This window comes from Nicotiana tabacum, chromosome 1 (genome assembly GCF_000715075.1).
Source record: "Nicotiana tabacum cultivar K326 chromosome 1, ASM71507v2, whole genome shotgun sequence".
Taxonomy (NCBI): Eukaryota; Viridiplantae; Streptophyta; class Magnoliopsida; order Solanales; family Solanaceae; genus Nicotiana; species Nicotiana tabacum.
The window spans coordinates 202,363,096-202,378,263 of record NC_134080.1 but is presented as its reverse complement, the minus strand read 5'-3'; the positions used below and the strand labels follow the sequence as shown (position 1 = coordinate 202,378,263).

General features: G+C 38.6%; 1 protein-coding gene across 2 annotated transcripts; it reads right to left on the bottom strand.

Annotated features, from left to right (window-relative positions):
* Window positions 1–1,133: 1,133 nt before the first annotated feature.
* LOC107805523 (pentatricopeptide repeat-containing protein At1g11630, mitochondrial-like) lies at window positions 1,134–3,940 on the bottom strand. 2 transcript variants are annotated; one of them, XM_016629582.2, is made up of 2 exons: window positions 2,595–3,940; window positions 1,134–1,302 (listed from the first exon to the last, which is right to left on the bottom strand). In XM_016629582.2, exon 1 carries the CDS (start codon window positions 3,806–3,808, stop codon window positions 2,603–2,605), a length of 1,206 nt encoding a protein of 401 aa, XP_016485068.1. In that variant the 5' UTR covers window positions 3,809–3,940; the 3' UTR covers window positions 1,134–1,302; window positions 2,595–2,602. The 2 variants fall into 2 exon arrangements, with proteins under 2 accessions (XP_016485068.1, XP_075112048.1); XM_075255947.1 differs by having other exon boundaries at window positions 1,135–1,298.
* Between the last annotated feature and the right edge of the window lie 11,228 nt (window positions 3,941–15,168).

Here is a 15,168-nt window from a genome sequence, read left to right as displayed (position 1 = left end):
AACTCAGCTTTCCTCACAACCACTCCTCTCCCACCATGGCTATAAAAGGGGGATTTTGGGAGCTGATTTTCGCTGATTTTTGTGGGAGTTTAATGGAGTTTTGAGCTGAAGTTTGGTGTGCTTTGGAGCTTGAGTGCCAGCTTTCATGGAGAAAAGCTATTAGTTTTCGGTTGAGTAAGAAGGCTCTGGTGGAAAATATTATTTTGTTGATGGAGAAGGAGTTGTTGCGCCTCTTTTCATCTAGCGTTTTTTAATCTCTTGGCCGAACCCCAACTTTTTTGATTTGGAAGTTGAGAAGATTAGAAGAAACAACCACGACATCGTTTAATTTGTGCCATTTGTGCATTCTTAAAAATAAAAACCGTAAAAAACAAGAAAATAGCTAACTATTTTCAGCGTGATTCGAACCCGCGTGTTCTCCAAGCAAACCCAGAACTCTTGCCATTGAACCCAAACCCCTTTTGTTACTGGGTTCGACAATATATATTTATATATAAATAGTAAAGTTTTCAATACAAATACAGCATCTCGGAGAAAGTCACTAGGTTCGCCCGAACCCGCACCCTCTACCGTAGCTCCACCCGTCTTAAAATACCCTTGGATAAACAGCGAACTTGAAAAAAAAAAGCGTGAGAAATATATAAATTGTTAATAGAAGTGTAATACAGTCCCTACTCGAGGTCACACACATCCAAGGAGAAAAAAATTACCAGCTAATAGAGATCAGGCATTGTTGAACTATAACGAGCAATGGTACTAAAACACATTTTTAAGGTATATATATACAACAATACAACAATCCCAATCGTTTGTTCAACATATGTAGAAGGTTTCATGTTAAAACAGGATCTCTGATATACACTAACTGGATTGTTATGATAATCAGCACATACGGCTGCTTTGCTAGAGCTATTTGTTTCAGATTCGCCTTAGAATTTTCAATTCATTAAGATTACTTATCGTTTCAGAATAGAACAAGGTGAACGTAAAAATCAACATTTTTCACAGTATCATCAGCATATGTTAGCATCAAACAAAAATCGAAGCACAAGGCACGAACCAAAACCAAACAAAAGAAGGTTCCAGTTGCAACAACTCCAGTTATGCGCACAATTTTTAATTTAAATTTTCAACCAAGCAGTTCGCACTATATCATTAATCATACAAACGGCACTGAGGAAAAGGCAAAGTCATGTATAGAGGAAACACAGAAGTGCTCTTTCCGCAGAACATAATTCCAAGAGAGCACTATCGTCAATGTTGTGGGATAAAAGCTGTGGCACAGCACTGCTGTTCTTCTATCTAACACAGAGAGCAGGCATTAGTTAAAAAAAACAAAAGCTGAGGTGAACCATAGACAATTGTCAAAACTAATGCAGCATTGAGTAGTTTATGTGCTCAGCTTTAATAGAGAAAATTCAGCGGTCAAAGCAGCTTCCCTCTCGCACTCACTGAGGCAGACAGAAAAAGCTAAAGACCTCATCACTGCTATAAGTATTCACATTTCGGAAAATATTTGGTAGCCCTAACTATCCATGTAAATGCAGGTAAACATGTTCTAAAGCTTAATGTGTTGTCAAGGACTCAAGGGTATTTATAACATGACATTCCCAAAGACATGCATCTTGCAATGTTAACCACTTTAGCTATAGAAGAACCTGGTATAGTAGAGGAATATTCATTACATTCATTGCCTAAAAACACATGTGAATAATTTCCAGTCAATTTTAATATCTTGATAACAGTCTGTTTGTCAAAAAGTTTGGCCAAATGACATGTAACTTGGGACGAAGCAAAGCATATATGAATAAAGAAATTTCACACAGAAATCAGACATCGACAACCAAAAGGGAAGGGGGAAAATATGAGTAACTGAGGGGCTATTAGCAGATAAATGAGCCCATTCAATCACTTCTACCAGACTAAAGTTCAAGCTGAAAATGTTAAGTTCCTATCTATAATGTTTTTCTCTCAGAACCGTAGCATGGCAATATTTTCCACCATAATACAGTACGCCATGTGCAGTACTAGCATAAACTTCTACTTGCTGAAATTAACATCAACACCCACATAAGGGAGACATAAAGAAAGAAGCTTTATATAAAGACAATGCTTAAATTCAATTCCTTGGGTCAAATCTTCACATTCTTTAGAAACTTAGAACGATACCAAAGCTTCAGCTTAAATACCCTTGGACAAACCATGAAAACAAAGTGTGTGAAAAATATATAAAATGTTCATAGAAGTGTAATGGATAGCAAAGATCATACTATTTTAGGCTGTCAAGGGTAGGTAAACAAGATCCACGTAAATGCATCTCCGAAAGATGCATTAAATACGTGCAATTATAATTATGTAGGTATCTGGAATGTCCCTTGATAAAACACAAGAAATTCTTAGCATAAATTATGCAAAATCAGTTCTGCCCATATCAAAAGGAGAGTGATTCATTTGAATGAGCAAAATCATAACGGTTTCCGAAGACATTTTACTAAGATACATAACCAAATTTCTAGGAAATTTTTGAATTTTAAATTTATTAAGACCATGGCACACTGCAGACAAGAAAAACTGTAGTATACCATGTTTAGTACCTCTCTCCCTACTTTGGCAATGCCTCTTCAATCTCGTTCCATTTCTCAACGTTCTTCGAAAACTTCTCCTTCACTTGACCTATGATTTCCCGTGCATCATCAACCTTCGAAATGCTAGCCAATCCCTCAACGAGTGACTTCATTGTGGAGAAATTCGGGACCCATCCCTCGGCCAAACAACTTCTACAAATCTTCAGCGCAGCCTCAAAATCCTTACCTTGACACAAATAATAAACTAACGTAAAATAGCATTCAGCATCCGGTCTCAATCCGCTAGTATTAACCATCTTCTGAAACAAACTCTTCGCTTCTTCTAAATTACCTTCCCTACAAAACCCGAGTATCAAATGATCATAAGTCACATGATTCACCTTCAAACCTCTCGATAAAATCCCATCGAATAACGCCTTAGCTTCCCCCGACTTCTTAAGCTTACACAAGCTCTGAATCCTTAAATTATACGTACTAATTCCCGGCGCTATACCATATTCTTTCATCATTTCCAATATTTTTCCAACATCCTCATACTTCTCCTCCTTATAAAACCCGGTTATACAGTTCCCAAACGTCGTTGTGTTAGGCTTAACATTCTTCCTACTCATTTCATCCAAAATCGAATAAACAGAACTCGAAGAACCCGATTCACAAAATCCTTTAATCACCAAGTTATACGTATCTAAATCCGCAATAAACCCATACTTTTTAGGATATTCCACAAATATCCTTTTCATTTCAGCATAATCCTTAACTAAAACACAAGCAAAAAGCAAAGAATTCAGAGTTTTCTCAGTTCTTTGAATACCCATTTTCTCCTCCATTTCATCAAAAGCTCTTTTCGCCTCGTCGATCAGCCCCGCCTGCCCGTAAAGAACAATAAAATGGGAAATGAACCGCTCGGATTTCAAGTCGGGCCGGGTCGTGGATTCTTGGAGAAATGAGCGGATACCTGAGAAGTGATTGAGATCTTTGAGCTTTGAAATGGCTTTGGAATAAGCAACGCGATCGAGGTGGGATTCGGGGGTTAAGGAAGCGGCACGGCAGATTTCGAGGATGCGTTGTGGGTTTGTTTCGGATTTGAGGAGGGATAGGGCGGCGCGTGATTTGTCCTTGGCGGAGAGTGGGGTTTTGGAATCAGGGTTTAGGATGGAGTAGCGGCGGCGGTGGTGGTGGTGGTGGGTGGTGATGAGTCGGAGCTTGCTGCGAAGTGCTGCCATGGCATTAATTTAGGGTTTCTGAATTTGGGGGTTTAGGTAAAGGGCTGCTTTAAACTGGAAACACGAGAGCCATAGCTCGTTGTGGGAACTTACAGAAAAGGACTACTGAGTGATGGGAAAGTGCATAGATAGCCACTTTGAGGACTCCTATTTAAGGCATGGCCAAATTTATATATTAGCAGTTTCCTAATCCTCACATAATAATGTTCAAGAAAATCATAAGGACTTGAATCGTTTCCGCAGGGCTATTCAAAACCGAACCGACACCGTTAATCGAAAGCCGATGGCTCATTGACTTATTGGTATCGAATTTATTGAGGTAATGGATGATAAACATGTTGAGATTTTATAATTAACGACTTAACATTTTGAGGGCGAATTACTTATTTTTTTATCAGGTAAACCGTTAACCTGGTAATAATTTTTATATTTATACTTTTACCCCTATGTATATAAAGTACTATTGAAACCCTAAATGGCTAAATCCCTAATTTCTAATTCTCAATTGAATTCACTCCGCAGCCAAAGTTGAGGTAGCTAATGGCAGTCGTCTCTGGCTTCTCATCAATTATGAATGGACATGAATTGAATTCCTCTCTGTGCCATAGTATTACCTTTGTGGATAACAATGGTAATGGTATCGATTGTTAAAAAAATTTTTTGAACAATCATTCTGCAGTCTGCAGCCAGAGTTGAATTCTGTAGCTAATGGTTGTCGTTTCTGGCTTTGGCTTCTCATCAATTATGAATGGACATGAATTGAATTCTTTTCTGGGCCATAGTATTACCTTTGTGGATAATAATGGTAATTGTATTGATTGTCCAAAAAATTTCTATTTAGTGTAGCCGATAAACTGTGCGATAATAGCCCGATAATTGTTAATCCGATACAAATTCGCTCGTTGTCTTATTGGATATCTAGCAAATTACTACATTTATATTCTGATAACTAATAGGCCAAATCGTTAAGCATAATTATCCGTCCGATTCACCCGATAAACGCTATGCTAATTAAGGTATGTTTTGCAAGCCAAAGTAATGAATGTTTAGGCGTGTTCAATGGTTTGCTTAAAAGTATTGGGTGTTGGCTACATGCTGATCTAGAATTGAGGCATGACATTAATAGAGAAATTGAAGTCTGTAAAATAAATTTGAGGAGTTTTTCAAATGAAATGATGGATTCCACTCAAACAAATTCACTTTGTTTTTCAAGTGATTCATGTCTAAGCTCAAACTTTAAAATACCCTTTCGAAAATTCAATTTTAAGTGTGTATTAGGTACAAAGGAAAATATTTTCTAAAAATAATTTTTTAATTTTCTCATATTTAGTTGGTTTAAATATTTTTCCCAAAAATTTACTTTAGGGAAACTTACATAGATGTCCCGAATAAGTCTCAACTTACCAATCTCTAGCCATTAGTCATAGACTTACCAAAACTAGCAAATGTGATGACCTAAAAGGTGTCATCTCGTGTTTTAGAATCCAATCCTTCAAGACTGTTTACCTTGAAAATAGTAATTACAATTAGATTTAAGTTTGTGGTTCTAAAAATACGTGATTTATTTTTATGCTAGTTGTTAGGCAATAGATGCTAAATGTGAGACTAAGAAATATGATACGAGCTTGAAGGCAGTGTGTTAAGCAAACCGAGAGGCTGAGAATCAGGGTCTCGAGCTGGTCTATATGGGGCCTCGAGCTGGCCTATACGGGGCCTCGAGGTCGAGCTAAGCGTTAGGCTGTGCCCGGTCGATAAAGGGCTAACAGTTTTGAGAACTTTGATATGAGCTCTTTATGACCAATAACGAGTAATAAATGAAGAACAATTGATGAAACACAATAAATGTAAGCAATAGAATCAAGGGAGAATATGTTTAAGTTAGAGAGCAGAGAATTTTCTTGTATTGAATGTTGTATATGGTATCATGTGTGCAAAAAATAACAAGGATCCCCTTTATATAGGAGGAGGAATCCCAACATAGTACATATGCATTTATTACAAAGAAATGTTCTGGTACAACTACTCAGCAGTCTGGTACAGACTGATACTATTTTTTGCAGGTGTTGTCAGCTTTGACCACGTGCCTAGGGAACTTCCCGCTTATCCATGATAACCATCGATTTATGCTGCCCTGAGGTCGAACATAAAGAACCCTCAAGGTCGAACCTTGAACTGTGCCCCGGGCTTTCGAGGTGAAGCTACGGAAAGACATAATGATCATAAAACCGGGTTCTCCGATTTTATCTGTATACAGATAATCCCCGCGTTTCTTAGAGTAAAACGATAAGAAATGATCTCAGATTCTCACCCCTTTGACACTTCCATTACAACGGTAGTCACGCTCTGCCAAGCGATTGACGTGACAAAATGAGGTGCCTAAAGGTTGCATCCACACAACCTTTGAAAGCGTTTGAATTAATTACAACGGTTGGCTGTATTCGGTCTGCTCCAACGTGCATGTTAGATCTCTATAAATACTTCTTCGTTCGCTCCTTATTTTCCACTGCACCACCAAGCCCTCAAAAGAGTTCTTCTTACCTCTCTCTTGTGTTCACTTCTGAAACACAATTTTCATTTCTCCTCTAAAATCTTTTAACAAGAATGGTGAAAACTTCTACCTCTATCCCTCAGGAAGATGTACCTTCCTTTTTCTCGCGCTCGTCTAAGAGCAAAGCAACAATGCCCCTACGTGCGGGGGAGTGCATTCCAGGAGCCTTTGAAATGATCTCCGATTTTAAGACCGAAAAACCTTCTTCGAAGCAGGGACGATGCGAACATGTGTCCCAATATGTTAGTTTAATAGCAGACGTCGAAAGGGTGAAGATCGACTTCCACTAGGGGGACACGGTACTTGTGGAGATTCTTTCTCGGGGGGAGGAAATAATGACATACAAGGCCGGCTTCCTCAGTGTGTATACTTATATATTTACCCTTGACCCGGTGGAGCCATCCTCACCTTCAATAGTCTTTGATTTCTGCGAAAGATATCGAATGACTCTCAGCCAAATTCATCCTTCGTTCTGGCGCTTCGTTTACATGACCAGATATTACGCAAACATGATTAAGGGGATGCCCTTCACTCTCGACTACCTGATCAGAATGTATAGTCCCTGACTCTTCCGTGGGGGCTTGATTAAGCTCCACTGTTGGGCCTCAAGAGCCCATTTTGCTTGTACCGATGAGGTTAGGAATGGAGGGTGGATGAGCTGTTTTGTCCGAGTTAGGACTTCGGACTTGATTCCAGTGGAGAGGATTCCGTTCCCTGAAAGGTGGAACATGAAACATAAGTAGATATGCTAATTAAATGTTCTCTTGTTTCTTTTTGGGTACATCTTCTTATGAACTGACTTCCTCCTATGATGTAGCCGCCGCAATGTACCCTAACGCATTAAGGACCTCTCGGGCTGGGTCAACCGGCTGGATTCGATTTGCCCATATATTGAGCGCGTGTGGCGCGATCTGTCCCATGCTCGATGGGAAGCCAAGGACCACGGTGAGCCTTTACTTCTGTTGTAATTGTATTTCATAAAAGAACTACTGCTGACATCGCCCTTACTCCCTGTGTTTATATTTTGCATTTGGGCAGGTCTGGGGGAGGTCCCCTTGATGAGGAAAACATCGCTTGATGAAGCGGATACCCCAAAACCTGGCAAAGAGAGGAAAAGACAAAGGAGGTCATCGACCCATTCTCCAAAATCCAAGAAAGCCAAAGTGGAAGAAACCAAGGCTGATTCACTCAGCAAACTTAATTCCAGAAGTTCCGGGGAGTCCCCGAGCTGAAGGTGAGAATAAAGATGATTCCTTGGAAGCACCCACTGGGGAAGAAAGCCTGACCTCCCCACATACTATAGAGTCGATGGCTTCTAAATCGGAATTTGATTTCGTTGTTGTCCTACCTCGGATTGAAGAGGCCTTTGAGGGTGCGTCGGGTGATATCCTCTTGTTATTTGTTGGCTCGAGATGAGGTGCTTTCATCAGGCAGTCTAGGGGAGCCTAGTTCTGAAGCTCTTCAGAAACAGGAGGCGGCCCCGATTAATTCAGCCGGGTTTATCGAAGTGAGCAATTCCCCATTGGGATTGACTATTTCTCCGAGAGAGATGCAGGATGCCCAAAACAAAGAGTCTTTCGACGTGGGGGCATCCATCGGAGATAAAAATGTATTTGAAAGGCTTTTTGTTGTGCCTAAGGAAAAACCTAAGCTTGACGCCTCACTTATTTTTAGTGAGATCGACAGGCTCTGTGAGCAGGTAATCTTTTTGTAGATTCTACTTGGTGTCCCGATTTTTGTCTTGCTAACCTTGTTTCTTTCATGGTTCTAGGACAAAGTGCTTTACAATTAGACCTTTGCCAAGTTTCAAACCTAGCTGACTCGTTACGAGGGTGAGCACAAGAAGCTCACCTTGGAAGCTGATGAGCTCAGAGCTCTTTCTACCAAGAGGGAGGAGGAATTCCGTGGCCTTCAGGATTGTTTGGAGGCGGCGTCCCGAGAAAGGACTCATCTCACTGAGCAGGTTATATAGTTCTTGCTTGCTTTTTGTCTATATATTTATCCGACTTCAGTGTTTTGACACCATCGGGTCGATCTTTGCAGCTTGAGAAGAAAGATGTCCTAATGAAGGAGGAAATCCGAGCCAGGGACTCTGAAATTCTTGAACTCAGGCGGCACATGAGCGAGATAGTCTTTAAGAGAGATACCTTTCAAGGGGAGGTGGCTTCAGTGGCATCAATTTGATGATGCGAGGACGGAGAGTGATAAGTATAAGGGTCTTCATATTGAGTTGGTTGTTGCGCTATCCGAGGTTAGGGCTGAAGCTGAGGTGTTCGTGTCTTCGCATAAAGAGGATGCCACTACTGCAAATGCTCTAGCCAGGAAGGTGTCCGAGGAGGCTGAGCTATGATTGGCCCGAGCTATGGAGCATGCCTGTTTAGAATCTCGAAGACGGGCTCTCGAGGATATATATACGGGCGTCATCGATTTGTCTGCCTAGATCAAGAGGGTAAAGACCCTAGAACAGGAGGCCGCAGCCCTACTTTGCTCTGAAGACAAGTCGAGCAGTGACTTGGGAGATTATGGAGATGGAGGCGAGATCCCCGAAGGGGGAGAGGCCGTTGAAAACCCGGGGGTTATGGTCGGTGCTGTTGAAAGCACAATTTCTGGGGGAGCCGTCGAAGGCATAGCCCCGGTGGTAGATTAGGGTTTTATTTGCTTTTTTGCCCTTGTAAGGGCTTCAGACATAGGCCTTGTAAATGCACCTTTGTGAACTTCCAACAAGTATGCAAAGGCTTCCTTTTTTCCCTCCGCAGAGAGAAGTCGGGGTTTCGACATTCATGGGGGTACTCATTTCCTTTTGGGATTTGGGTATTTTGAAGAGTCGCCACCCAATGGATTATGGTGCGTTAGGGCACCTAGAGCAATCAACTCTTAGATTAGTTTGCATTACCAGAGATTTAGGGTAAGGGCTCGAAATAACCTTGAGGGGAAGGTGTTAGGCACCCCCCTCAGTCCACAATAGTGGATCCCAGCCGAACTTATACTTATGTGAATTAGTCCTTTTAACAAATAAATAGTCTAAACACATACTTGCAAATGAAGGCATGTTTTGGTATTTTTAAGCACATGCATGATTCAAGTAACAAAAGGAAAAGACTTGAACAAGTGACACATATATAAAGGAAAGTAAAATTTATTTAAACAACATGAGTTGGGAAAGAGGGGTACTAGGTTGATTAGCCTACAGGATCATACCCACACAATGTCGGTAAACACTCCTCAACGAGGGGCTACACGTGATATTAGCGCGTAGTCATCATATTCCTTACTACCCAATTCCCTCCCTTGGTCATAGCCTAAAGCGTTCTAGCAACCTTGAAAGATATCCTATGCGTGCAATACCCGTCCCTTCCTTGTGGCCCTGGAGGTATTTAGGACCTCTAATTTTAGGTAGCTCTAGACCATCCTAAAGTTTTAAAGGATAAAAAGTCTAGGCGTCAATCAAAACAATTAGGATTGCACTTAAAGGAGGAACAAATAAAGGCTCACATTTTACTTCCACAATCATAACAAACAAGTGCACGTCTCAAACAATAGTTTCAAGTATTTAAGAGAAAACCCGAAAACATGATATCTGAGTGAGCAGAAAGTATACAAAATTGAATTAGGACTGAAGTGTCAAAGACCTACTAATTTTAGACTTGTGAATGCGAGCAGTTTTAAAGCGCAGTTTTATAGTCACAGAGTTTTAATCGCCCAACAGGCTTGCCTAGGCGTAATAGTGATGTCCTATGAGCATGATATCTATGTAGATTAGGAATGCAGTAAAACAATGATCAATTTTAAACGGACAACTTGTGATCCTATAGACATGATTTCTAACGGTATTAATTTAAGGCAGTTTTTGAAAACTTATTAAAGAAACGACAGATTAATTGACTAATCCAATTCAGAATAAACAAACGTGAATTAAACTGCTTTTCTAACTAAATTGGTTTTAAATTCTATAGGCATGATTTCTGTTAGAGCTGATTTTAATTCCTATAGGCATGGTATCTAAGTATTAAAAGCTGACTTTGAACTTATAGGCATGATTTCTAGGGAGACGAATTTGAATACATGTTGTAATGAAAACTGAACTTCAATTACTTTACACTCTATAGGCATGATATCTAATTATAAAGCTAATTTTAACCCTATAGGCATGATCTCTATCATTAAAGCCATTTAGATCTTATAGACATGATTTCTAATTGTGTGAAAGTAAAGCATACAGAATTTATTTTAAACCAAAGCAGATCCTATAGGCATGTTATCTAGCAAATCATATTTTGAATCAAAATAGACCTATAGGCATGTTATCTACCCAATTTACCCACAATACACAACTACCCACCCTTTTTCACTAATCACCCCAATGTTTGTTTACAATAATTATTACAGACCAAGAAATAAATATGAATTACATAAATAAATAGAATCTAAGCTATAGGAAGCCTAAAGGAGGCCCAAAATAGTCATGGTGTACCAAGCCTTCACTGATCTCAAATACCCAAAGTTCCATAGCCCAATTCATGTCTAGGTGTGTCAGAGTTCCCTAAGGATCTCAAGGATCCCGGGCAGTGCTCACACCTAGACTTTCCTCAAACAAAGACTGATTATGTGTAGTATGGAAGTGTCATCCCTGATATGCCAGAGTTCAGAGAGATCTCAAGGCAGTACACGTATCAGAGGGGCATAACTTAGCAATCTAAGAGTAAGGTGAGAGTGCATCATGATTTGAAAGAGTTAGGTAAATAGTATAAAGAAGGTCTTAGGAAAAGAGTTTTCTGAAAACCTGTACTGGTTTGAGTGGAAAACAGTTTGAGAAAACATGTAGAACATGTTGGGATCAAAAAGCAAGTCACAAAACGTACAGTTTCACAACAGACTTTACACAAGGGAAAGGGGTAGGGGGAACACCTAGAATGCACCTTAGTGATGGCAAACAAATACACATATTGTAGTTGCAAAGTTAAGTTGAGAACACACAGGTCTTAGACACAAACATGATCTCATGGGTGAAGTAGAGCAAGTTAAACTTAGATGTACAAACTAGATAAACACTTTATGAAGCATTCATGGTTTTAGAAATACTAATCATATATGAAACAAGCAGAATCTAGACATGCTGGGTGAGACAGTAAACACAAAATATAGCTTAGATATACCAGTGAACAAGTTATCCAAAGCAGTATTGGCATGCTAAACAATGTACTAGTTATAGCTTCTAACAGAACAGATTTAAACATGTTGTGTGATACAGTAATCTAGGCATGCTGACTGCATATTGAACATGGTAGTAACTAGAACTAGAATTTACAACTAATGAACTGCGACAACCAAGAAACATATAGTTTTTGGAATATGAATTGAATCATGACATACCAGTTAAGGAGATAATCCAGAATATAGAGCAGAGATGGTGCAAGTAGCCAGCTTTGGCTTACAGCCGACTGGATCAGTAAGAATTACAAGTAACAGAAGAGAATAGAGCTTTGAGAGTGTGAGAGTATAGATAAACCATTGTCCCCGTCTAGAAGTGAGGAGTAAGGAGAGCATATATAGCAGTTAAGAACAAGGAAAATAAGGTAAAGGAAATCAACCCTTCAGCAATTAAGGAAGCCACAAAATCAATTATACATCAGTTAGTATAATTTTCCTTTAATTAAGGGTAATCAACCAACGGGAAAGGCAGAACACATTTAAGGAAAGAAAATCAAACGAGTAATTAGGGGTAAATAGACAGAATTTTAATTAAGGAAATAATTGGTAAAGAATCAGTAAATATCACAATTAATCAAACAAGGTAAGAAAGCGGTTCAGGATTGCAAATAAGGAAATAGTCAGGAATAGGTCTTAACAAAACAAACTGATAAATCAAGAATCCAAGTCAATCACTGATTTAAGGAAAAAGATATAGGTTTACCATGAATAGGTAAAAAAATGAACATAGACAATAGAATCAACAGAAGAGTCAAACCAAGAACATCAGTAGAGGCACATTAGGATCAAAAGACATCGAATTAGGCTAAGAAGAATCACAGAAATCAAAGCATAGGACAAAATCAGTACCCATGTAATCTAGACAGACTCAAAATCCAAACAATAATGTCAAAAAATTAGGGCTTTTAGCATAAACAAATTATGGTTAAAGCAATCTTCATGAAATCGGTCAAAACACACAAGAAACAGAAGATTAAACACTCAAAAATATCAAACATTTTTTAGAAAGAAAATTTCGAGAAACCCTAGTCATAAAAGTCAAAAACTTGAAGTATTATAGTGCTTAAAATCGGTCAGTAGTAGAGGAATAAGAGAAACTTAAAGAAAAACCACAAGAACTCGAAAACAATTTCAAGTATGCAGAGATTCAAACAGTAGATAGCAAAGAAACCAAGATATAGTGTTAAAATCAGTTGACAGTAAAGAAACAAGATATCTTTAAAGCAAAGTCATGGACAAACTCAGAACCCTTCCAAATCTACAAAAATCGGACGGATTCATGTCCAAAGATTAGGGTTTTGAGGAGAAAAGGGAGGGTTAAAGAAAACCTGGTTTGAACCAGAGATTTGAACCATGGGATTTCAGTAGGAATCACTGCAAACCACGGACGAACCCTTGAAGAGCTTTGAACGAGATCTGGACCGGATCTCTTCAAGTTCCTTCCACAAAACCACATAATCGAATAACCAAGGGGATAGGAGACAAGTGGAGGCTTCGTACATCTATAGGATGCCATAGATCGGACAGGGATTAAAGGATTAGGGCTTGGTTTTGAGTGACGACGATTGGAGATTAGGATTAGGTTTCAGAGAGAACCAGAGAGGAGGGAATTCAAGGGCGGCCATATGTGAGAAATGGTTAGGGTTTGGGGGTCGTTTGGTTTAATTTTGGAAAGGGGGACCCTGGACCGTTGATCAAAATGATCAACGACCAGGATTTGGCCGGGTATTGAGTTGGGGCAGGTGGGGTATTGGGCCTGTGCTGGTTTATAAGGAATTTGGGGCTAGTTAATAGGCTAGGTTTTAAAATTGGGCTGGGTACTAGGATCATAATTGAATAAAAATAGGGCCAGATTTTAAATAGCCAATTTTAATAACTAAATAATTTATAAAAATAATAAATGAGTACCAAAAGATATCTTTGTATACTAAAATAATTTAAAAATAGTTATTTAACATTTTAAAAATATAAAAGACCATTTTATGCATAAATAATGTAATTATACGTTAACATGGGCTACTATTGCAAATGTGTGCAATTTAGCCTAAAAATGTAAATGCAATTATAAAAAATATACCAAAAATATTTAACAATTATGATGGCATAAATAATGAATTTAAATGAATAAATCATTACAAAAGTAATTTGAAGGATAATTATTGGATATTTTATAAATAAAAGAGGAGAAATAAATTGATTTGGATCTTTTAAAATTATAGAAAAATTATAAAAATGTTTATACATGCTTATAACTGCATAAGTGCTATTTGAAAGTATACATATGTATTTAAAAATATATATGAGGAAAAATTGGGTATCAACACATGTATGTAAAGGCTTTTTCGTTTTTCTTTTTAAATTTTGACGTTCATCAATGATTAGCCAGATGAATTGGGCTTCGAGGTAAAACCCTTAGGTTTACAAATCGGCCCTGAGGTTTGTTTGGCTGGCTTGTAGGCTCTTACGCATTTGCCCTTAGGCTTTTTCGTTAACCGTTTCGGGCTCAGTCTTCTAGTTGAATTTCGACTCGAGCTCATTGACCCTTAAGTTTTCAAAATTTAAGTTGGCTCTTAGGATCTTACTCGTTGGGTCAGTACGAACTCTAATGTAAGCTGGCATCGTTGGGTCACATGAAATGCACACCCGAGTTTAGGAAGGTAATATTATTAAAATACGCGCCTAAAGCAACTACATGTTTTAAATTTGCGAGGACCATGGAAATTTGCTAAATGGCACGCCTCGATTTCTAAGAATTTAAAAGATATAATTAAGTGGCCCCATATTTTGAGATTTTGTTTGGCGCGGCGCACCTCTAATCCGATTTTAAGAGTCTAATTAATTGAGGAAAACTTAATGGGATTCTAATTATTTGTTCGAACCTATGTAGCAACTACTAAGCACTGTACTGAACAACCAAACATCTAAAAAAGAAATTGACTTCACAATAAAATAACTAAACGAAGGAGCTGAATTTGATGAAACGAACAGGCCCAACTAGCAAGAGGTAAATAATCCATTCACATATGCCTTCAGGCTTGGGCCTAAGATGATCCCAATTCTTAGGGAGGAAAAGACATCATGGGACAGTCGAATCTGAGGTCAAACCTTTTGTCAACTGGGCCAACATTGGGCCCAAACTTCAGAACCAAACCTTTGTACAGAATCATTTTAATGCTAATCAACTAAGGTCATATAAGATACGAAATTGAACTAACATTTTATTTCTGCATTTTAACGTTTCAAGCACAGAGTAAAAGCTAAGCGTTCTGAATTTTAAATCACAACTTCAACTTGAATATGCTCATAAGTAAAACAGAAGTAAATCAGTGCCTCCTTCTATTCTTAAAGCGATACCAATTTTTCTTGTTCACAATAACTATAAGCTAACTACTAAACTTGGAAGCCATTCAATTAACAGTTCATGAAATAAATTGCTACATGGTTTCTAATAGTATAGTACAACACCAGATAGATTACAAGGTGAAACTTTCTGGTTCCAAACCTTAAGAATTTAAGTAGATTCAAACAAATTCCCATAGCAGCACTGGTTTCAACAAGATAACACAAATCTGAAGCATGCTTAACTCTTCTGAAGTTTCTATTG